The sequence below is a fragment of the Boleophthalmus pectinirostris genome, unplaced genomic scaffold, assembly GCF_026225935.1.
Source record: "Boleophthalmus pectinirostris isolate CB_2022bp ecotype Guang Dong unplaced genomic scaffold, ASM2622593v1 HiC_scaffold_21, whole genome shotgun sequence".
Taxonomy (NCBI): domain Eukaryota; kingdom Metazoa; phylum Chordata; class Actinopteri; order Gobiiformes; family Gobiidae; genus Boleophthalmus; species Boleophthalmus pectinirostris.
Genome location: NW_026571175.1, coordinates 26,815,447 through 26,840,578, shown reverse-complemented (window position 1 = coordinate 26,840,578; position 25,132 = coordinate 26,815,447). Strand labels below are relative to the sequence as shown.

At 37.9% G+C, this 25,132-nt stretch overlaps 1 protein-coding gene across 3 annotated transcripts; it reads right to left on the bottom strand.

The window, feature by feature from the left end:
- Positions 1-286: 286 nt before the first annotated feature.
- LOC110168861 (lamin-A-like) lies at positions 287-25,132 on the bottom strand. 3 transcript variants are annotated; one of them, XM_020934347.2, is made up of 14 exons: positions 24,687-25,132; positions 21,522-21,715; positions 21,001-21,149; positions 14,034-14,190; positions 11,897-12,022; positions 9,707-9,877; positions 8,686-8,811; positions 4,726-4,946; positions 4,364-4,625; positions 3,763-3,870; positions 2,827-2,946; positions 2,620-2,676; positions 1,584-1,781; positions 287-780 (listed from the first exon to the last, which is right to left on the bottom strand). In XM_020934347.2, the coding sequence occupies exons 2-14, from the start codon at positions 21,708-21,710 to the stop codon at positions 745-747; spliced, it is 1,920 nt and encodes a 639-aa protein (XP_020790006.1). In that variant the 5' UTR covers positions 21,711-21,715; positions 24,687-25,132; the 3' UTR covers positions 287-744. The 3 variants fall into 3 exon arrangements, with proteins under 3 accessions (XP_020790006.1, XP_055013548.1, XP_055013550.1); XM_055157573.1 differs by lacking the exon at positions 24,687-25,132 and adding an exon at positions 24,546-24,554; XM_055157575.1 differs by lacking the exon at positions 24,687-25,132 and adding an exon at positions 24,546-24,554 and having other exon boundaries at positions 1,584-1,778.

The following is a 25,132-nucleotide window of genomic DNA, read 5'->3' as shown; positions in this document are numbered from 1 at the left end:
TTTATTTATTTATTTACATAAATTCAAAAAAACATTTTCGAAGTACACACTATTTAAAACATTAGATTTATTTTATTTATGTATTTTTATTTATTTATTTATTTTTTCCATTATTGTAACCGTTGACTGTACCCAGTGTAAGTGCGCTCTCTAGTGGCTCCTGCTAGAATGCACTCTGTTAATGTTTTGTTAGTTTTTTTTTTTTTTGTTTTTTTTAACTCAGTTGTTTATTATTTTACAGGGGCAAAGAAAAACAAAAAATAAGGAACCACGTGGAAACAAGCAGTACATGACAAAGCTTTATTGATATATAAAAACACACAGTACAGTAAACAAATGGTGATGGTACATTCACTTCAACAAATTTGACCATCACCTGGAGTCAGTCTAATACAGAACTTCAGCTTCAAAAAGTACAAAAGAGTAAAAAAAAAAAACAACAACACGTCTTTCAAAATCATTTTATTTCACTTTATTTTAAGGCTAAATAGTGGTTTAAAGCTTGTACTGATTAATAAAATTGCATAAATGTCACCAATGTCAACAATGGCGCATAAAAGTAAGGCATAACTAATCTAAGATAACCATCAAAGCAATGTATTTGTAGAAATATATTCCAAAAGTAAAAGTTTAAAAAGTAATAGTAAAAACTACAACTTGAAACTAAACAAATGATAAATGCAAACATATAAAAAAAATAAAAAATAGAAATAAAAGATCCTGCGAGCTTGTAACGCTCTGCTCTCACATGATTGGACAGGTTTCCAGTTTACCTCCAGTCTGAAAGAAATAAAAACGTTATCAGCAAAACAATAACTTTTAAATATTGTCAAAATAACCAGATAGGGCATAACAACATAACCACTGACACAAACATAACTATGTAACTGTAATAGTAGACGACCATCAGCTTCTTGACATTATTATGTTATTGCTTTGCCTGGAATGTTCCAAAGTATGGCATTAAATGTATTTATTTCAGTGGAGACAAGCAGGTAGCTCAGCAGACCAAGTTACAGATCAGATCGGTAGAGAGGTGACCCCACTCACAGTAAGAATTCATCTTTTTTAAGCATTTTTGAGCAATTAAAACAAACACTGGTAACTGAATAATTTACATTTACGTTTATTGATCATTCCCGGCAAAGTGGTGATGGATTCCCTCACCAGAAAAGTTGCATAATGAACATTTAAAGGGCCCATAGTTTTCTGTTCTATGTTATTATGTCATTTCCTCATCTAAAACAAACCTGGAATTGTGTTTTGTTTTGTTCAACACACAAACCCTGCATATTTAGGCTGAGTTCTTCTCTCATATAAACAGACTAACAATGCAGGATTACTCAAGCACGTGTGAATGAAACAAAACACAACTTCAAGTATGTTTTGAGAAGGTATCAAGCTTATAACAAGCTCACAAAAGTCAATTTTGCTTAATATAGGACCTTTAAAAGTTAGTTTATAAGTCGAAAAATCTGAACATGGAAAGAGCATCAGTATGAATGTAATGTCTCCTCTCTGCCTGATCATTATTTATTAATATTAAACCATATTTTATGAAACTATATTCAGTAATAAAGTACCTTGCGCGGGGTGCTGGTGCTGACCACATAAGACTGGGGCAGCAGACCCTCTGAGATGCCTCCAGACCTGAAGGAGCGAGAGGCCGAAGAGACGGAGCAGGAGCCTGATTTCTCTGAGGGAAGACCACAAGATCCACACACCACCGTCCGGCTGCGGAGGTTATACTCGCCGTCACTGCAGGTACTGTGCGCCACCTGCTGGAGGGGACAGGGAGAGGAAAGAGGAGTTGATAATGACCTCTTGTATACAGCTGGGAAATATTTTTATTGCTTTATTTAGATATTTTATTCTTACATATACATTATGCCTTATTTGACACCTGTCTCTTGATATCTTTGCTACTTCTCTCTTTGCTACTTTAGAATTTATTATTACCATTTATTCGTTTTTCTCTTTGTTATTATATTATATTGTGATGTGTGAGCCAAGATATTTCCCTTGTGAGTCAATAAAGTTTGTCTAAATTAAATACAGACAAAAAATATTATACCAGTAATTTGATAAGTATAATAAAATGATCAGAGAATTTTGAAAATCTAAAATGTGTGTGAACTTATGGCATAGTAAGATTATAGATCAGACATTACATTATTGGATACAAATGGAAGAAAAATGAGGGCCAATGCAATTAAACTATATACAAAAGTCTGAAAATTAAATAACTACACTGCTTTATTTATTAGTCCATTAGCTCAGTTTTTAATAGACCGATATATTATTTTATTTTTATTATGTGCATGTTTTAGAAATCTAGAAGAACACAAAAGTTATAATACAATCATAGACTGTAAGTGTAAATGGACATAGCGAGTTCCAAATAGGAAATGAGCATGGGCGGATGCTTGTATTGAAAAAACATCATCCTCTCTGTGTAACTGCTGCTGTGAGCCTCGTCATTTTGGTCTTAAAATGTTCATATTAACAACTCTACATGCTCCTGGAGTTTTTATTTTGCTATTCTGTCTCTAATTTAAGATATGAACATTAATAACTTCTAATATGTTTATGAATACAACATGAAAAAGTCTTACTCACCATGTCATCGTCATCTTCCTCGATGGTTGTGCGAGTCACTTTCCTCATTGCCATTTCCTGAAAGAATCAGTGTATTTGTTTTACAGTGTATCTATGGGTTTCAACTCCACATGACAGGAAATTGTATTAATTGCTATGACATTTTTTCATGATTCTGAACCCCATAGGAGGTGTTTTCTTTCTATAATTTGTTCACAGTTTAAGTACCTCTCCGTTAGCGCTGATCAGGGTCGTCTGGAACATGTCTCCAGTTCCCCAAATGGGCTGGTTCTTCCACACCAGGTCAGAGGGCGGGTTATGGGCCACACCTGCTCCAGACGCCCAAATCTGGAGAGAAATATAACAACATATGAGGCAAAGCAACATCAGGACTGTAATTTAAAGGTCCAATATTACACAAATTTGACTCTTGTGAGCTTTAAGCCATGTTATAATGTTGTTACCTAACCAAAATCAAACCAAGAGTGTTTTGTTTCATTCACACATGTTTGAGTAACCCTTTATTATTAGTTTGTCTATCCCACCTTTTGATGTCATCTCATGGTAGTTTTCTAAGTTAACCTTTTACCTTTTATTCAGTAGAGATTGGCACTGCCAGGGCTGAAACTATCAAAATGATTCTAGTGTGTGGAGTTTAAAAACAAGTACAGCACTTTCTGTATTATTGCATGACATCACAAGGTGGAACAGAGTGTTTTCTGTTTGAGAGAAGAACTCAGCCTAAATATGTAGGGTTTAAACATATGTGAATGAAACATAACACAACTCCAGGTCTGTTTGTGATGAGGAAACAAGATTATAACATAGAACAGTAAATAGTGCAATATGGGCCCTTTAAGTCTGATAAAATGAAACACTGGATACATTTACATGGTCTGTAAGGATTAGGTAATTAAAATAATCCTTTTTAAATAAATAATTCAATCTGATGGGTTTTCATGTACAAGAGAAATCTGATCATCAAAAACACCTAGTGACATGTGTCAGTTAATTAGAGGTACTGAGTAACTGTTGTATTTTGGGAAAATAAAAAAAAAGATTGCTTGTCACATTAGTTGGTCTTGATAACCTGATAACTCCAAAAGACAGGCAATGGTCAGATTTTTTATGTCCATATAAACATATCTAAAGAAAAGCACTCACGGTGACTCTCTGTCCGGCCTTCAGGGTGAACTTTGCAGGAAACTTAAAGGTGATGGTGGCTCCGTTTCCAACCTGACGCTTAAGCTGCCAGTTTCCAAGGTTCTGATCCTAAAGACAAAAGTTTACAAAGTTTAATTATGTATGGATTTGGTTTCTCAAAGTGAACAAATGTACAATATTACATTTATAAAACAACTAAAATGAACCTGTACAGTCTCTGAACATTTGATTCCAGTTTGTCCATTCAAATAAATGATGTGTTATATGTAATATGATGCACAAAACTGTCAAAGCACATTCCTATTTTTTTATTTTATGTTATCTTATAAGGACAATAAAGCTTTTTGTGGTTCTGATTAAAGGTGCACTATGGAAGATTTTTGGTGGAGGAGGTCAGATCTGGGGAGAGGTGACTCTGTTCACACTAAGAATCGATGTTTTCCAAGGGATTTTTAGTAGTAATCATGCTTTAGTAATGTAGCAAACACTTTTGAAATCTGGACTTCATTTATTTATTTATATTTTTTTAACTGTCAATTGCGCCAACAACTTTTTTTCTGCCATATTTTTACTATCTATACTATATCTCATTTTGTCTCACCTCATCAGCCTTGTTGCTCAGTCTCACGTACTTTCCCTCCATATCCACCTCGTCCACAGTGACCCGGCCACTGGCTGAGGCCTGCTGGGTAATCCTGGTGCGGGACACGCCCCCACTGAAGCTGGCCTCGCTGTCTGTGTCGTTGTGTCTGCGGCGTTTGGCGGGTGTGCTCTGCCCAGCGCGGGAGTGAGCCGAGGACACAGATGTACGACTGCCTGAGACCCTGGTGACAGTGGGAGGGGGGCTGGGGGAGAGACGCAGCCTAGAGAGAGAAAGACAGAATTAGTGTTGTCATTTTGGTCATTACCTTTTGAATAAATGTTTTTACCACCCTTACTCCTCTTTTCCTCTGGTCCACTCACCTCTCCTCCTCTCCCTCCAGCAGCTTCCTGTAGGCGGAGATCTCCATGTCCAGGGCCAGTTTGACGTCCAGAAGCTCCTGATACTCGTCCAGTTGTTGCTGCATCCTCGCTCTCATCTCAGCCATCTCTCGGTCCTTCTCTCCCAGCAGACGCCTCGTGCTGTCCCTCTCCCTGGACAAAGCATCCTCCAGGTCACGGATCTTCGCCTCACGAGCTGCCAGCTACAACAGACCAAGGAAAAGTAAAGATGAGAAAACCTTTAAATGTGCCACAGTTGTGTATGTGTGCCTCTCATAGACTGTATAATAGAGAAGAATGGTAAATATACAGCCTATGGTGACTCTTTTGTCCACTGAATGTAATTTAAGAAAACCCCAAATTAATCACCCAATATAACTGAATTTGAGACACTATTTGTCTGACACAGCTGCTCAAAAAACAAAACCCAAACTATTTTATTCAATATTCAGAGCGCTATTAGTGAGAATAAAGTTATTACTCTTCATTTTAGGGCTTCAACACCTCAATTTAAGTGAAATTACTATTTTTAAAAACATTTCACATTTTTTCTGGTTTGAGCAAAATTTTAGTCCTGATATGTAGGTCTAAACTTCCTTGTCAAAGCCTGATCTCATCAGATTTCAGAAGCTAGGGCTGGGCCTAGTTAGTACTTGGATGGGAAACCGCTGAAATACCAGGTGCCACAGTGGGGGTGCTAGTGGAAAGATTAACAGCCTTGTTTCAATCAGTTAGCCCCAGGGCAGCTGTGGCTACAGTAGCAGTTTATCACCACCAGAGTGAATGAATAATGCACCAAATTGTTAAACAGGGGTCATCAAACTAAGGCCCGCGGGCTGATTCCCTCTGACCGGCCCCCCAGCAGCCCCTCGTCCCCCCACCACGTGAACTGGCCCTGTGAGGCAATCCTCAAAAGTTGTCATGGCCTATTTTTTAAATGACTTTTAATAACACATCTGCATCTTGTATTTTGTAGATTTTTTCAATTAAAAGATGATATTTATATGAAGTGTTTATATTTATATTTAAATAATTATATGACATATTTACATTTGCTGCCGAATTTTCGTCACCTGAGAAACTCGAGATCAAGCAGTGACAGTCGCACGTGCAGAGTTCTGTAGTGCAGTTAAAGACAGCAAAATGTCTCATGTTAAAGTATGAAAAGTTGACAGAGAGTGCCAAGTTTTCAAAGAACAGTGGACGACCGATTATTTTTTTGTTCAGCGTAAGGACCGTGCAGTTTGTCTGATATGTAAAGAAAGTGTGGCAGTTTTCAAAGAATATAATCTGCGTTGTCAGGGTCGTACAGTTCTGTTATACGACCGACTTGACTACAGCCCCCATCACAGTCAGGAGCAATAATGTGGCCCCCAGAGAAAAAAGTTTGGTGACCCCTGTTGTAAAGCGACTTTGAGCGTCTGGAAAAGCTCTATATAGGACTAGCGCAGTATTAATGCATTAGGTCTGGTGCTGTTCTAGTTCTGGTTTAGTAGCCCTGGTTTAATTCAGGTTCAGATTTTACTGTGACATGTTTCCAATTGTAGAAGTCGGCCTCTTGACTCATTGCGCCCTCCTGTTTGGATTTGAAAGAAGGGGTTAACTGTTGCTCGTACATAAATTGGAGGTTTGGTATTCGCTGACTCTAAAAAAACAGCTTTGATCGTTACGAAGTCTGTGTTAAATAAATCTTAAGAGCGTAATTTGCAGTTTATAATGTCTCCAGGTGTTCTGCAAGGCCCCGGCTCACATGGCACTGTAGTCTCCTCTTTAGTTTAGCACCATAATAGACTGTGCACAGACTCTGACGTCCTTGAATATTTTAGAAGGCACAATATTTCCGTTCATGTTTTATATTTTAACTTTCCATCTTTCTCTGATTACATTTACTGTTTGAGGGAAAGTTAAAAGCTTGCACAGTCCTTGAGCAGCATATTTTTGAACGAAGATTAAAAACCACAACCACTAAAATGCCTATAATTTCCAAAAACTGCTACTTGTGTTTGGATCTCAGCTTTATAGGAAAAGACGGGCACTAGCTAAACTGGCACTTCGATATAAGACCAATGCGTTATTCCTACATTTAAAGGAGCAGTATATAACTTTTCTCGTGGACAGTCTGTCACCTGTTTTGTGTCATAAAAATGAATCACCTGCAAAGTTGAAAAGTGAGATCTTAAAACTTTTAGATATTGGCCTTTATTTAACTATCCTGATTAAAGATGGACTGTCTTCTACGTGCTTGCCTCCATGGAGGTGTCATTGCATCTAGCATTTATTCATTACAGGTGTTTTTAATGCTGAAAAATACAGTAATTTCTTCTATGAATATGGCAAACGAGAATTCAGTTTGTCAACTGGACAAAGTTTAATTGGTTGAATATCTTTCATAGCTCATCCAAGCTGTTTCTTCAGTTCTGGTGAGATGGTACTTCAGTCTGCAGGGAGGAGCTAACTACACTGAAACTACTCTGAAACTAACACATCTACTTGTTTACAGATTCTATTAGTTAGTTATACCTATGGAAATGCTGTGAGTGTGGGATCATATTAGCAAAACAGCCACTTCACAAGAGGATGTACCAACACACACGAGAGAGCAATAGTGGACCTCAGTCTGCCGTACATCTCCACCTAAAAGCCACAGGCCACTCCTTTGAGGACAGTGAGGTACAGAGAAAAGAAGTGGTTTGAGAGGGGAGTTAAAGAAGCTATTTTTGTTAAGAAAGACAAGCTTCCTTAAACAGAAACACAGGACTCAGACACCATCTATCTCCTAGTTACAACTCCATCCTCAAACCTAAATCAAAACAAACAAGAGAACAATAGGTGAAGCCAGGTCAGGTCCAGATGTGTGAAAACTCCATTATGGCCCTGAATGATTATGATAATAAGACCCCACACTCAGTGCATTTCAATAGGCCTAACTAACTAACAGAAACTGTAAACAAGTATATATGTTAGTTTCAGAGTATTTTCAGTGTAGTTACTCCTCCCTTCATGCAGCTCTAAGGAAGTTCCCTCCAGCGTCTGACCAGAACAGAGGAGGAGCTTGGATGAGCTGCGAAATGTATTCGACCAAATAAACTTTTGTCCAGTTGACAAATTTAATTTCTCCTTTGCCATGTACTCTACTTGGACGACTGAGGGATTTTACAAACTTCTGTGAATATGGGCGACTCTCCACAGATCTGAATTGTAATGTGCTGTAACCTGCTTGTCTCCCTCCTGATAGATAGGTTTAATCTATATTGTGGAACATTTTAGATAAAGCAATAACATTTCCATGGAGACAAGCACATGGCAGATTCTCCACTACAAATGTTACGCAGTGAGTGCACCTTTAAATATAGGTCAGCATCTTTCATGTATTCAATTCCAGCTCTTTTTATTGCCAAAAAATGAAGTGGTTTAGTTGTGCCAGCTCCTTGTCACCATGGAGATTCCAAAGTTTTATGGCATTTTGTGGAACATTCCAGGCAAAACTAAAACATGTATGGAGAGAGGAAGTTTTTGAACTCTCCATGTGAAAACTTACATAATCCCCCTCTAATAAGTATGATGATTTTTTTCTCTGTATTTAATGGGAATGTGTGTGCCCTTGGAAATGCATATAAACACTCTTCTAAACACTTAACTGTGCCCCATTTTACTGCTGTTTCCATTGCCCCCAAAGACTTAAGCGAACAATAGCTGCTACTTCCTCATGCAGCTCAAAATACGCTTTATAAATGAGTCATACTAGTCTTTAGCGGTAGAGTCCAATGAATCACCTTTGTTAGCCCATACACTAAAAACAGCTTCTTTAGACAAACCCAGTATAAAAATTACCTCATAACTCAAACAGATTTACGTGGCCAGTAAAAAAACAGATAATTAGCTAAACAGACAGTGTGTGTGTGTGTATGTGTGTTTGTGTGTGTGTGTGTTGTGTGCACGGACCTGTTTCTGGAGCTGGCTGAGCTGGGCTGAGGTGCTCTCCAGTCTGACCCGAGTTTGTTGCAGCTCTTCATGAGTTGCTCCAACGAGGTGACTGCTCCTGTCGGCCGACTGACGAGCGTTTTCCAGCTGTGAACAAATAAAAGGAAGAGCATCTGGTATAAAGCCTTAACTGCAAACACATGATTAATTGTGGCCACCTCAGAAAGTTTTTTGCGCAAAATTGACTCTTGTGCGCTTTAAGTCATGTTATAATGTTGTTACTTCATCAAAAACAGACCTGGACTTGTGTTTTGTTTCATTTACACGTTTGAATAATCCTGCTTTAATAGTGTGTTTACATCTCCATAGCTCAAATTGCTCTGTTCCACGAGCCTGATGTGTGATGAAAACGCTTGTTCTACGCTTTACCAAACATTTTACATAACATGTTTTCTCAATCCTGACAATGTTTTGAAAAGCCAATAGATTAAGTTACAACATGTTTATTCAAATATTAGGCTAAATTACATTTTCTCCTGTGATAAATGAAAATACTGTTTTGCATTTAACATGTTTTCTCGATACTGGCAATGTTTTTTTAAAAGTCCAACAATGGATTACATATGTTTATTCAAAGATTAAATGTTTTCTGTGACAAAACGTTGGGCATTTTTTTGCTGAAGAGGGTGGGTTTTCGAACATGATTGGGCGGATATCACTAAACAGAATCTGGCAACACTGGTTAGCAGCTCCTTTTGCCTTTAGTTCAGTAGAGATTGGCAATTCCACGTCTGAAGTAATCCAAATGATTCTAGTTAAGGTGTATGGAGTTTAAAAACACAGTGGAGCACTTCCGGTTTATCACATGACATCACAAGGTGGAGCAGAGTGTCTTACGTTTGAGAGAAGAACTCAGCCTGAATATGCAGGATTTGTGTGTTAAACATGCGTTAATGAAACAAAACACTAAGTATGTGTGTGAGGAAACAACTACTCAATGTAAAATCCTGTATAATTAAATAGAGTCAAATGTGAGCCGTACCTTGGCGTTGTAGGTCTTCTCGATCTCCTCCTTGTACATTTTGATTTGCAGGTCATGTTGGGCGCGCATGTCAGCCAAAGCATCGGACAGTTTACTCTCAAACTCCTGCTGGTGTCCAGAGTCCAGCTCCACCATCCGGGACTCGTGACGACGCTTTGTCTCACGCAACTCCTGCAAAAGAGACAGAGGCAGAGAAAAGGAAATTAGTAAATACAGTTCTTGAAGATGTAGTACACTTTGTCGTAACCCTAGACTGTTTATATAAATGGACATAGCTAACCCGCTGACTTTACATTGGAAAATCGTCACCTCTCTCTCTCTGGAGTCTCTAAATGTTTGTATTAACCTGCTCTACATGATCCTGGTGTTTATATTTCACTATTTTATCCATAAATAAATTCCTGTTCCTAGTGCCGGACGTACAGTCTGTTATATTTTCGATAGTTTCACTCAGCTCCAGCTCAAACTGTACGACCAAATCACAGGGTTTAAAAGTTCACAGCTCGTGGAACAACTTCAACAGAGCAAAACCCTCACGAGAAGTAACTGGATTTCAAGCAGGTTTGACATTCCTGCGACCTACGATTGCCAGGTTTAATCTGTATTGTATTGTGGAACATTTTAGAAAAAGCAATAGCATTTCCATGGAGACAAGCAGCGGATGTTAAGCAGTGCACCTTTAAATATAGGTCAGCATCTTTCATGTATTCAATTCCAGCTGTTTTTATTTCCATTTTCCAACAGTGGTTCAGTTGTGCCACCTGTTTGTCGCCATGGAGATTTCAAAGTTTTATGGCATTGTGTGGAACATTCCAGGCAAAACTAAAACCTGCATGGAGAGAGGAAGTTTTTGAATCCTCCATCTAAAAACTTACATAATCCCTCTCTAATAAGTAAGATTTTTTTTTTCTCCCTTTCATTGAACCTTTCTCTATGATGGGAATGTGTGTGCCCTTGGAAATGTACATAAACACTCTTCTAAACACTTAACTGTGCCCCTTTTTACTGCAGATCTGGAGCTGGTCGTGAGGTATTAATCAGTTCTCATTACCCCATGTTTACTACACGAAGTACGACACACGGTTAAGCCAAAAGTCGGCCAGATCCCAAAAACTTGTCTTAAAAAAGGGCCAAAAATCGCAGAGTGTACGCCCGGCTTAATATAGAACTTGGCTCCAGATTTGCTCCTATAACTGCCTGCCTCAGTGAGCTTCATTTGACTGGAACCAAAAGCTGACGTCCCTTGGTCCATGAATTATAATAATAACACATAACAGTGTGGATTTCTGTAGAATTAACAAGCAAAACACTAAACTCTTGTGCCTCTAAAACAGAAGAAGTCATATAATTCATTCTGTTTTCTGCATCTGAGAAACACTTGCTACAAATTAGTGGCTGTGGTTGCTCCATTCCAAGTTTGAACAAACTTTATGGTTCAGTTCCAGATCCTTGTGTATCCAAATAGAAAGTGGGAGGAGCTAGAGGTTACACACACTTTGGACTGACGTGGGGTTTTGCAGTTAATTCTAGTTTAGATCCACATTGATCCTGTTTGACATCTTTTTTTGAATATTTTGATGTTTTATTTACCCAGAGTTTTTTTGTTGTTTGTTTGTTTTTTGTGTGTACTTTTGTGTGTGTTTGGAGTGTGGAGAGAGGGGTGGGGTGTGACAGGGTTTTGTTCTTGTCCTTTTTTAAGTTTTTTGTTCTGTAAAAAATCGATATTTAAAGGTGCATTGTGTAGCTTTTCTGGTGGAGGACCCGTCAAACGCTTTTCTCCATTGCTTTGTTTGGCTGTTGCTTTGTCTGGAATGTTTCACAGTATGGCATTAAACCTTTCTATCTTCATGGAGATCAAACCAGACCAAGTTACAGGTCAGATCTGTGGAGAGGTGACCCCGCTCACAGTCAGATTGCCTGTTTTTTAGATATTTTTGAGCTATAAAATCACCTGTAATTGCATAAACGTAAGGTAGAGCTGTTTAATGGCATACTGTGGGACATTCCAGGCAAAGCAATGACATCTCCATAGAAACAAGCAAAGTGCACAGTTACACAGTGCACCTTTACAAACAAAATGATTAAAATTTTAAAAAACTGTATAAATAAAACTAAACTGAACAGAAATGAGTTGTTTTTTTTTTTTCTTCCTGTCTCTTTATCCTTGTACATTGACGGTGTATTCCTCACCTCGGTGTGAATATTTTTCTGAAACTCAAGCTCCTCTTTTAGCGTCTGGATCCGATTCTCTCCGTCCACTCTCCTCAGCATCTCGTCCTGTAGCTGCTTTCGTGCCTCCTCCAAACTGGTGTCAAGCTGAAACAATAAACACAAGAGAACCATACATTAACTAAGCTATAGGAAGCTGAGGGCGGCACTTTAATCACAATACCCCAATGTAAATACCCCACGAATGTTATATAAGACGCTATGGGCATATAGGCAGTGTAGAACAAAATGTCTTCCAGATTTGTACAATATTTTGGATAAACTTGTGCCATTGCAACCAGTAAATCAGGAAGAGCCAAGAACCGCAAATTCCACTGCTCTTATAAACCAGCATCGTGATTCACAACAGGCCAAACATAGAAAATTGTGAATGAAAAAAAGACTTAAATCAGATCAAAACCAGATGTGTTTTTTCCAGTAAGTTTTAAAGAAGTATTGTCCAACATAAAGTCCAGACAATTCAAAAACAATAGACAAAAGATGTATTTTAGGGATGAACTTTTGGGTAAAAAAAAGACGAGCTTTGTGATTGTAATTAAAGGTGCACTATGTAACTTTTTTGGCGGTTGCTTGTCTCCATGGAGATGTTACTGCTTTGTTGAATTGCTCCAAAGTATGGCATTAAGCTTATCACTCTCCATAGAAACAAGCAGGGGACGGCACTGGGCCAGTTTACAAGTAAGATCTGTGAAGAGGCGACCCCGCTCACAGTAAGAAAGCAAGTTTTTAAAGCATCCATAAACAAACATCCATAAATGTTTAAATAAATGCATCTTACATAATAATACCAGACTAGGGAACATTATAGGGAAAGCAATATCATTAATCTCCATGGCGATGTATCCCCAGTCTAAAAGGTTACGCAGTGCACCTTTAAATTTTCATGTTTCAATAATAGGATTCTGTTCAAAGTTTACATTTTTAACGTATCGAGAAGAACTGACAAAAAGACTGAAATATGAACTGACAAACAAACACAAGAATCACTTCAGAGCATGTTTTTGCAGATGTAAATTACAGGTTTACCAGCTTTTATGCAGGCCAGGATATTTTGTTGTTTGTGGAGGAAATTATGGTACTTTGCTAATTGGTGTCCATTCAAATTGTGGTTTAATTTTAGTTATATAACCCTACTTTTACATTCTTTAAAAGAGGTGATTTTTTGCAATCTGGAGATCAAGTGAACTTCAGATCTTACAGAAAAAGAATCATTATACTGCCACAATACATTTTAAACCAAGGCCAAATAAAAGTGACTGGATGATACGAAATTTGAATAACAAACTTTGGAAAGGCACATTCAAATGAATCAACCGTGACATCTGAGTTTAGTATTTCTGTGACAGTGCTCGGTAGATCCCACTATTGAGCAGAGTTATACAATTATTAAGAGCTAAAAGATATTTAAAGGTCCTATATTGCACAAAATGGACTCTTGTGAGCTTTAAGTCATGTTATAATGTTGTTACCTTATCCAAACAGACCTGAAGTTGTGTTTTGTTTCATTCACACATGTTTAACACACAAATCCTGCATTTTTAGGCTCAGTTCCTCTCTCAAACTGAAAACACTGTTCCACATTGTGATGTCATGTGGTAATATAGGAAGAGCTCAACTGTGTTTTAAAACTCTATACACTTTCAGTAGAATTATTTGCATGATTTCAACACTAGAATTACCTATCCCTACAGAACTAAAGGTAAAAAGGTAGATGTTTATCTTGAAAACTACCACCACATGACATCACAAGGTGGAACAGAGCATTTTGAGCTTTGGAAATGTAGACAGACTAATGAAATAATAAATAAATAAATAATTAAATAAATAAATAAATAAATAAAGGATTATTGAAACGTGTTAATGAAACGTAACAGCTCACAAGAGTCAATGTTGTGTAATGTAAGAGCTTTAAACAAATACTACAAATTATCTTGTAGTGTATTACTTGTTAATTAATTTCATTTGTGTGGACAACTTTTGCATTCTTCACTTTCTCCACTAGATGTCTCCATAAACACCAAAAACTACATTACAAAAGGACATACAGTATATTTTTAGCTCCCCCCCTCCTTCACATTGAGCACAGTTTTAGCTTTACCTTTGCCACTTGTGCTTTGAGGTCCCTGTTCTCCACCTCCAGAGTGCGTTTCTCTCCCAGCGCTGTGGCCAGAGAAGCGTCTTTGGAGTTTAGTAAAGCCTCCAGATCTTTCAGTCTTTGCTGAGCTGAAGCTAAATCAGCCTCCTTTTTGGTGTTCCTGCACAAAGACAAGACAAAACAATTATATATTTGTTCTTTATCATGTTGATGAAAGAACATACTTGTGGGACCACCTGAAATAGTAAAGCATGGAGATTATATTTTAATGCAGCCCTATCCAACTTTCCTTCTTCACAGTTTGTTAAATAGACAAGTTTAACCCCATTCAGTCAAATATAGGATTTTTTGAAGGTAAAGGTTAATGCAAATACTGTGGGAGATTTTATAACATCTTCAAGGAGACATGCAAGTGGCAAACCCTTACAAACCTTTACATAATGCACCAATCCAAATCCAAATGTGCTAAAAAAAAAAAATGCTTGTAGTTTTCTTGGCAATAGCAGGTTTCATTTCTTTATTTCTTCTAAAAAATTTCTTTAATTATTTTTGCAGCTTTTTGCCAGTCCAATTGTAGTTGTGTACTCAATATTCATATTTTAGGGTTGGCTCAAACTTGCACTGCATCACAATTGGTACACAACCGGGGACTAAACCACGACTAAACCAGGACTAGTATACATTAGAAATTAACAGGGCTCAATCCAGGACCCAAACAGGACAGGTATGAAATCACTTTTAACTCCTTACCACCTGAATTTATATAGATTTATTTTATTTTTTTTTTTTTTGTGTGTTTATGCCTTTAAGAAGACGGTAAATTAAGTTGAGATTATTAATTTGACTATAGTAAAAAAAAATTTGGGTATGTTACAAATTTGCAAAGTGCTTGCCAAAGGTTCGTTGGAAGGTGCTGCATGTGCACTAAGCAGCACTGGGGGAATGCAGCCGCTATCTCGACTTATATCTTGATCCAAAGGGTTTGCCGGATATTTGTGACAGTCGCCGTTAAGGGGTTAAAGGTCCCGTATTACGCACAATTGACGCTTGTGAGTTTTAAACCATTTTAGAATGCTGCTACCTCCTCAAAAACATACATGGAGTTGTGTTTTATTTTATGTTTGAGTAATCCTTTATTATTAGGCTCTCTACATCTCCAAAGCTCAAAATGTTCCACCTTGTAATGTCATGTAGTGTTAGTTTTCATGTTAACAGCTCCTTTTACCTTTAGTTCAGTAGAAATTGGCAATTCCAGGACTGAAATCATCCAATCAGGTGTGTGGAGTGTTTTTCATTTGAGACAAAAAGTCTAAACATGTGTGAATGAAACAAAACACAACTCCAGGTCTGTTTCTGATGAGGAAACAACATTAAAACAAAGATCAGAAGATAGTGTAATATGGGTACTTTAATCAGTAAATTAAAAAATTCTGATTAAAGCTGCGCAATTAATTTAATTGTGACCCTGATTTTGATTTGTGTGTCAAACAATCTCCAAACTCATCTTAGAACAGCTGGATATATAGTTTATTTTGGATGCATTTGTGTTTTTCTTTGCCTTATTTTATGTTCATTTTATGTTTTATATATCGCAAAACTGTTCTAAGCTACATATTTGTAGCCAGAATTTATTTTCAGTTTGCAAGTTTTGTGTGTTTTTTTTGAGAGAGAAATGCTGAATAAATGCATGCAACTAAAAAATAATCGTTTGAATAATTGTGATTTCAGTAGTGACCAAAATAATCGTGATAATGCTTTTTTTCCATAATCGAGCAGCCCTAATTCTGATATTATCTCACAGTAAAAACGATATATGTATTTCCTCTACTCGGAGTCAGGAATACCTTAAATAGTGAAGCATACGTAGCCTTGCCTTTGCAGTGTACAAAAGTTTCCTTGATGCTTTACAATGATCTATATTTAGAAAAGGACATCGGACGGGGGGAGACCTCGGATGGGAAAGCCCTATAAGTTTCCAGAGAAGTGAGTCATACGCTGCAGACATGTGCGTCTATAGCTGTGCATCTGTTCACCACAAACTGAAGAAAAAACTGTTTGGTTAAGATCCGCTGTCATGGTAACGGCCTGGCTTTTGCCTAACAGTCAGCGAGCAATCTTCTCAATATTTATGGAAAGAGCTTTACACAGTGCCACGTATTGTACTACAGCGTGTATAATGAACGCTCTGGTGGGAAAGAGAGAGGGAGACACGGGGAAAGAGTTAGTCATCAAACTCTCTGGATGGATGGAGGAAGAGAGGTGGTTTGACTTGTGCTTTATAATGTTGGTTTTGCAGTTTGCAGTAGTTGTTGTAGTTGCAGTTTAAGTATTGATCAACAATTTCTGGGGGTGTGACACTAACTGAAGGCACTACTTTTTTTTTACACAATCTGACCTCAAAGAGTTCACTACAGCAAATGAGATGATTTGTGCTCTTAAAGGTGCACTGTGTAACTTTTTGGCTTGCTTGTTTCTATGGATACATCATTGGTCTGTCTGGAATGTTCCACAGTGTGACATTAAACAGCTCTACTTTGCATTTATTCAATTACAGGTGGTTTTATAGCTCAAAAATACCTACAAAAACAAACGTTCTGACTGTGAGCGGAGTAGCCACTCCACAGATCTGACCGGTAACTTGGTTTTGTTTGATCTCCATGAACATAGAAAGGTTTAATGCCATACTGTGGAACATTAACTCTCAAACAGCACATTTTCAGGAGCCTGAGATTAATACGAGAGTTTTATTTCCAACAAAATTGCAAAATTTTTTGAGAGACTTGTTTAAAGATGCACTAAGTAACTTTTCAGACACTTTTCTCCATGAACATAGAAAGGTTTAATGCCATACTGTGAAACATTACAGACAAAGCAATAGCATCTCCATGGAGAAAAGCATTTGAAAAGTTACTTAGTGCATCTTTAAACAAGTCTCTCACACACTCTTGCATTTCTGTTGAAAATCAAACTCTCGTATTAATCTCAGGCTCCTGAAAATGTGCTGTTTAAATAAATTTTGGATTTTTTAATTGATTCCCTCGGGAGGTGTTCTGGGCACGTCCCACCAGGAGGAGGCTCTGGGGAAGAGACCTTGGACACGCTGGAGGGACTATGTCTCTGGGCTAGCCTGGGATAATCTTGGGAGGAAGTGTCCGGGGTGAAGGAAGCCTGGGAGTCCCTGCTTAGACTGCTGCCCCCACAACCCGGCACCGGATAAGCAGAAGAAAATGGATGGATGGATTTTTTGAGATCTTTTTGAGATGTTGGCTAATGTGTGCATTGTGTCACCATGGTAACTGCTGAACACGCCGCCATAGAGATGCATGTAGTACACCACCAGCGTAATGTCAATGCAAAGTAATTAGTTGTTTTAAAAATAGTGGTAGCACTAGTCAGTAATACTAGTAGCTGTTATAGTAGGAAGTCTAATACGTGTGATTCTAGAAGTAGTTGTTTTAGCAAATAGTATTAGAAAAAAAAAAGAGAGAGAAAAGAAAGCAAAGAAAGAAAGAAAGACAAAAAAAATGACTTCTGACTACATCTGTAAGAATGGTTTTGTCAGTAATTATGTAAAAAAAAAAAAAGATAGGAAAAGAAAGAAAGACAAAAATGTAATACAATTTTGATGACAGCTGTAAGAATTGTTTTTCATAATCAAGTTTACAGTTCACAAAGTTGATTCTGAACATGTCCAGGAGCATTAACTTTGAGAGCGCTCTGAAATATGAACTGCTGTTTGACCTGCATTTCAGAGAAGGTTTAAAGAAGGTTAGTGGGTGCAATAATAAATTTGCTAACTGCATTAAAACTGCATTTAATAGTGATTAATACTGCAAGCCTAACTAAAAAATTTATAGAGTTAAAGTGAATGGGCTCAGTGGTGCTATTCTCTGTATTGTTAGTCACAGCCTAAATATTTACTGAATGTAACCCTTGTGTTTGGACTCACACCTCAGTGATTAATTACATGTTAATGACAGGAGCTTATGTAACTCTGATACAGTATAAGCTCTCAAAGCCACGCCCTGAGCTGCAGAACACACTCGATGTGGCTCACTGCCGCTTTTCAGTATGTGACCACCTCTCCTCCTCCTCCTCCCTCTCCTCCGCCTCCTTCATCCCTCCATCCAAACCTTTTGATGACTAACTCTTTCCCCATCGCTTTCTCTCTCTCTTCATTCCTTTTACAGTAAGCATCTAACAGCCTCTTGCAAGATTCCCTGCAAATATTTTACAGTTCGTTTTCTTCAGAGTTAGTGTTACTACCATAAATTACATATTAGGCGCACTTTGTAACTTCTAACGTGAAGGTTTGCTACTTGCTTGTCCATGGAGATGTTATTTCTTTGCCTGAAATGCTCCACAATAGGGCATTAAACCAGGTGTTTGATGGCACAAAAATCACTTAAAAACACTTAAGACTTCTCTGTGGCCGGCCCCAAACTCTGGAACGCTCTGCCCCACCATGTCTGAACTTCCCCACAGTGAAGTGTTTTAAGTCTTGTCTTAAAACCCTCATTTATTCTCTGGCTTTTAACACCGCATGAGTTGTGTTTTCCTCTGTGTCTTTTATTTATTTTACTTATTTACTGCTATTTTATGATTTTTATTGCTTTGCTTTTATTTAGAATTTACTGTTTTGATTATTTTAGGCCTGGTATGACCAAATTTTAGCAATTTACCTTTTTGTTTTCTTTATTTTACCATCTCTGTGCAGCACTTTGGAAACTACTTTGTCTGTAAAATGTGGATATAGATTCGAATTTGGATTAAAAAACATTAATTCTTAGCATCTGCAGGCTTGCTTCTCCATAGATCTGACCATTAACCTGTCCTCATTACGACTACCAATTTTATTTGCAAACTATAATAAAGACAAAACAGTAATATCTCCATGGAGACAAGCAGGTGGAGGACCCTACTTCAGAAAAATTACACAGTGCACCTTTAACACATTGGCTCATTGCTGTTGTGGTCTGCAGTTTTAGTATATATTTTTGTGTATATTACTTTTATTTGTGTTATATTTCTTAAGGCTAAATATTTTCTTATACTCCGGTATGTCGTAGGTATGCAATAAATACCTGAGCTTTGTTTGCCACACCTCAAACGTGTGAACATTTTCTACTTTCACTCAAGCGCAGACTGTTTACTTAGTGACGCCGCACGATGTAGACAGAACAATGTAAATGAATGAATGCTAAATTATTATTATTATTGCACTGAAACTTACCATGGACTGTGTAAAACTACATGCAAATTTTGAAGAAGTCACAATAAGTTATTTCACGTTTCTGTCTAGACTCATTTTAGAGAGATGGTCATTTGTAAAAGCGGATGTATGAGTCACTATGTAACTCAATGCCTACCGTAGCCCGTCTGCACTGGTGGAACAGGGAGGAGCCCACATACACAAGCCAAACCACGTTTTTTTCCACGGTCAATTTGAATAAAACGCCCATAAAATTATTCCCTCAGTATACAAACTGTTGCTAAGAGACAAATCATATTTTGGTAGTTGCAGTTAGACTGAAGTTGTAACTACTGGTCTGCTGGACAGTACTGCATTTTCATTTGATTCGTATCTAAACTGGAAGTGGAAGTGGTCTAATATTATTTTCTGAATCACCAGGACTTCCTTCACTACCTAACGATCAAATACTCCATGACTGAAACACTGTGTGAGTCACTGACCTATTATGTTTTGACTAAACTGGGCACATTTTAAGGTGGTGGTATCTACAAGCCTTCGTTACAAATTCTTAAAGCAGCATTGTGTAACTTTCTGAAATGCTACTTTGGAACATTTGCCATTAGATGAGGTTCAGTGTTAGCCAGGCTGGTGCCTCCGCTCAATTTAATTTCTCTCCAGCGACTAGGTCAGGAATCGGAATACACTAGATGGTTTGCAAGAATTCCGGAAGTGCGAGTCCAGCAAAGAGCCGATTCCCGAGAACATTTGGTGAATTTTATCAAGGAGAAAGTCGTTATTGCCCTTCTTACTACAGGATTTGGGAAAAGCTTAATATACCAGTTAGCCCCAATAGCCGTGCATTACATACGACCAAAAAGCAGCGAGTGGTTCAATAAAAAAAACTACCCGCCTACCGTCAAGCGAATGAATTCTAATGCTGCAAGGTCAAACAGTTTCCACAGAGTGAAACCGTCTGATGAATCAGGCTAGTTCAATGCCAAACTGTGGATGATTATAGCCAATGGAACAACATTTCCTTCAAGATCAATAAAGTATCAATCTATTTCCATGGAGAGGAGATAAGTAGGGCTGGGTATCATTAAGAAATTGCTGATATGATACAAACCTCGATGCATAGGGCACGATATGATACGGTTCAAATGAAATACGATACGGTTCAATAAAAATATAGGCTAAATCATGGCTGTGACACTAAAAGTCTTTGTTAAACCACTTCTTGTGCAAAGTGAATATGAAACACGCCCATTTTACTCATCAAAACAGTGAAAATGTCAAATCTGTTGCATAAACGAGTTTCTTTCCTCTCAACAAGCAACGAAACTGTAGCTCTGTAAAAAAATATTTAGTAAAATACACAAAAAGATACTCTTGGTGATATATCGATACAGCAGTTCACAATATTGATACTGTATCATCCCATTAGGCAATACAATATATTATTTCGATATTTTTGCACACCCCTAGAGACAAGTAGGTGTAGATCCTCCTCCAGGTCAAGTAAGAGTTAGTTCTGTGGAAATTCAAGCAAGCTGAAAATAAGAATGCTGGTTTTTCAGTGCAATAAAACATTCAAAATGAAAAAAAAAAAGTTGGCTGAAAAGTTAAGTGGTGGGGTTACCAAGTCAAAACATTGCCCTAACCTTAAAAATAAGCATTTCCTCATCACTAACCTTAACCACAACCTAAATTATAACCTTAGTTCATCAAGTTTGAGCAGGCCGTCCCTCCGGAGCATACTATCTAGCAACCACACACCTGGCCTTGAGTTCCTTGTGCTCCTCCTTGAGTTTGGCGAGCTCCAGTTGAAGTCGAGCTCTCTCCTTTGCCACAGAGTCCAGAGTCTGCCGAGCATCCGCCAGCTCGTTCTCATAGGCCGCTTTAAGTCCGCTCAACTCACGACTCACCTATAAACACACAGGGAAGATATCAAGACCTTCCAGAAGAAATACTACGAGGGAACTGAACCATTTCATCACTAATCAAAACTACAGAGCAGAGTAAGAACGAGGCCTTTCCTGAGGCCCATTTACGCTTTTTTTCTGTTGTTGTAATGTTATTTCTTCATCACAAACAGATCTGGAGTTGTGTTTTGTTTCATTCACAGACAAACCTGCATATTTAGGCTGAATTCTTCTCTCAAATAGAAATAATGAGGGGTTACTCAAACAAAACACAACTCCCGGTATGTTTTTGAGGAAGTAAAGTCATTCTAACATGGCGTAAAGCTCACAATTTTGCGTAATTTGGGACCTTTAAGAAAGAGCTTCGGGTCTCACCTCTGTCTCTGACTCCGTGATCCTGAGTCTCAATCCGGCGTTTTCAGACTCAAGGGAGCGGACTTTGTCGATGTAAACAGCCAGACGGTCATTGAGGTTGCACAGGTCCTCCTTCTCCTGCAGACGGGTGATACGATTCGGGGACAGGACCGCATTGGCCCCTTTGGGAGAGTTCTTGGGAGTCGCCATAGCACCTGGAAAAGGACAGGCAGATTCAGACTTAGACTTAGACAAACTTAATTGATCCACAAGGGAAATTATTTGGATATAGTAGCTCACACATCACAATAAAGAAAAATATAAATGATAATAATACAAAAAAGTAGCAAAAATAGCAAGAGACTGGTGTCAAATAAGGCATAAAACTAGAAAATATAGGTGGAAGTATACTATATATTTATTGTTATTGTGAAATTACTTGTTGTTTAATAATATTAAATGTTGGAAATAGAAAAATATGCCTCTATAGTTTGCTGTCTTTTACCCATATTGAATGAATGTTTAAACTAAAGCAACACAGCGTAACTTTTTAGAGACAAGCCCATGGAAATAGCCCATATTGTGGAATATTATAGCCAAAGCAACACTTCCATGGAAATCAGGAGGAGTACACCCTCTTCCAGGACAAAGGATCAGGTATATGGAGACGTAAGCCCACTTACAGAAAGAAGATTTCTATAGAATAAGTGTGTGTATTATGAGTCATTGTACACTCATAGTTACTGGAACTGGCCCAAATGAAAATACCACCTTACTGTACTATTTTGTTGTTGTTTTCAAGTTTATAAGCGCTCACCAGTCACGTGATTCTAATAAAAGTGAATAAATAGACTAATGTATCTGCAATAATCACTATATAAAATCACAGTCTACTGAAACAGGCTTCATACCATTTCATCTGCCATACTGTAGCTTTACCTTAAGGCTGTTTAAGGATTGGGCAAATGTTCTTCATAATTTGTGCAATGACTTCACGTGAAGGTGTGTGTAAATTATGCAATTATTTCCATGAGATGTGTCACTCTTCGTCATCAGAGACCTTAAGCTTCATAAACCAAGTGGTGAATTTCGTCATTTTGAATTTAAGGTCTTATATTACGCAAAATTGACTCTTGAGAATGTTACGCCTTGTGAGAATGTTGTTAGCTCCTCAAAAACTGATGTGAAATTGTGTTTTTTTTCATTCTCGCAGCGGTAGTTTTCAAGTTAACAGCTACATTTTACGTTTAGTTCAGTAGAGATTGGCAATTCCATGGCTGAAATTATCCAAATGACTCTAGTGAAGGTGTGTGGAGTTAAAATATAGTGGAGAATTTTCTGACTTTCCACGAGTGTTTTGTTTTTGAGAGAAGAACTCAGCTTAAATATGCAGAGTTTGTGTGTTAAACATGTGTGAATGAAACAAAACACAACTCCAGATATGTTTTTGATGAGGAAACAACAGAAAATTGCAGAAAGCTGTGAAACGTTTGAATGAATGTTTGAATCTGAATGTTATCTTTCCACCGTCTACTTTTGGTTTTCTCTTGGTTTAGCTCCAGGTTGAAGATAAATTCCTCCAACTGAAACTATAAAAGGTAATCCATGTGTTTTTGAATGCTTAAAAAAAACGAACGCTGTTGCCATAGCGATAAAAACAAATGACGAAAATGCATGAACACAACGCAGCACCCCCTAGTGTTTGTAAAGTAGTAGAGTACGGTGTGGAATTGCATAATGACGTGCAGCGCTGGAAAATTAGATGCACATTTCAGGCTGACAGCAGTACAGAAATGAGCTGTTTTATCACATTAAATACTTGTGGCTACTTATGTTGTTAGTTACTGTAATAAATCCCTTACATGAAGATTGAAAAGCAGACAAAAACTATAAAACAAAGTATTTCTATTGTCTCCAATGAGGCCAGGAAAAGTCATTTTATTAGGACTGGCACTGTCTCAGATTAAACCACTGCTACAGCTCGAAGTTACACGGTTCTGAACTACCAAGAAAACCCAATTATATTTTCATTGTCGTTTTATTTTCAGCATGTTTTCTAACTGCGAGAATTTACTTCTACTACTTTCAAATCCCATAGTGCAATGAAGTATTCGTCCAAAACTGAGTCTAAGATGAACTGGTTTTCTTAAATTATTATTGTTGCATGAAAAACAAAGTCTTAAAGTTTAAAGGTGCACTTTGTAACTTTCCGGGTGAAAGGTGCGTCACCGTGGAGACCATGGAGATGTTGTTCCATGTCGCTGTGTTATAGTTTATCTATTTCCATGGTAACAAGCACCAAGCCAGATTTACAGGTCTGGTTTGTGGAGAGGTGAGCCAATTACAGTAGAATGCATATTTTTTTAAGTATTGTTTAATTGTTTAAAAAAAAAAAAAAAAATTCTACAATTAAATAAAAAGCAAGTTTAATGCCATACTGTGGAACATTCCAGCAAAGGCAGTCTCCCTAGCATATCTCCATGGACACAATCCAGTGCTGGACTTTTACCACAAAAGTTACATAGCGCACTTTTACGGAAAAACAATAAATTTGATAATTTTTGCGCATCCAGAATAATAAAAAAGTGATATTCTTTCAAATATTAAACAAAAATTTTAAAATGAATTTTAAAAAGCTAATTTTCATTCAAACTTATGCAATTTTAATCATTTTCCATTGTGAGCAAGACAAAAATATACACCACACTATCACCACGACTTAGTAGAAAAGTTACATAGCGCACTTTTACGGAAAAACGAGAAGTTCGATCTTGTTTGCGCATTCAGAACTTTAAAAAAAAGTGATATTCTTTCAAATATTAAACAAAAATTTTTAAATGAATTTTAAAAAGCTCATTTTCATTCAAAGTTATGCAATTTTTATCATTTTCCATTGTGAGCAAGACAAAAATATACACCACACTATCACCACGACTTATCTGACTACTCCAAAGTCAGATAAAAATAATTATTAATAGCAATGAAAGGAAAAGTGAAATGGAAAAGATTAAAAAGATTTCAAATGTTATTAAAGTCCAATCTTACCTTTCATTGTCGAAGCGTTCGCTAAAATAACTCAAGAATTCAATGAACGAGGTTATAAGCCATGGGTGGAGTCGGCCCCACCCAACAAGGTAAACAAATGTGTGGGGTGAAGATGAGCTGTGAAATGTGCGTGGGGTTTACCTGTGTCTTTGGTCTGGTGTGGGATGTGAAGAGGCTTGTTTGTCCTCTGCTCCTGTCGCTGTGAGAGTCTGAGAAGAGCAGCTCCGTCCACAGCAGCGGTTTTGAATGGTGCATGTGAGCCCAGAGTCCCTTAGGAAAGAATGAGCTGGTAGGAGGGAGGGAGAGAGAGAGAGAGAGAGAAAGAGGGAGAGGAGTGGGGAGGAGGGAGAGGGTAGTGGGAGAGAGGAGGGGGTAGAGAGAGAGAGGGAGGGAGAGAAAGAGGGAGAGGATGGAGCAGAGAAAGAAAGGGAGGGAGCAGGAGGGAGAGGAGGGAGCAGAGAGATAGAGGGAGGGAGAGAAAAGCAGATAGAGAGGGAAGAGAGGGAGGGAAAGAGGGACAAGAGGGGAGGAGGGAGCAGAGAGAGAGCGGGAGGGAGGGAGAGAGAAGCAGAGAGAGAGGGAGAGAG

What these genes read in the sequence shown, in the direction of transcription:
- LOC110168861 (XM_055157573.1), bottom strand. An exon ending in TCAAAGCACAAGTGGCAAAG is followed by an intron (nt 12,023 to 14,033) that starts GTAAAGCTAAAA and finishes TTATTGTTTCAG; the next exon opens with CTTGACACCAGTTTGGAGGA. An exon ending in AGAAAAATATTCACACCGAG is followed by an intron (nt 9,878 to 11,896) that starts GTGAGGAATACA and finishes TCTCTTTTGCAG; the next exon opens with GAGTTGCGTGAGACAAAGCG.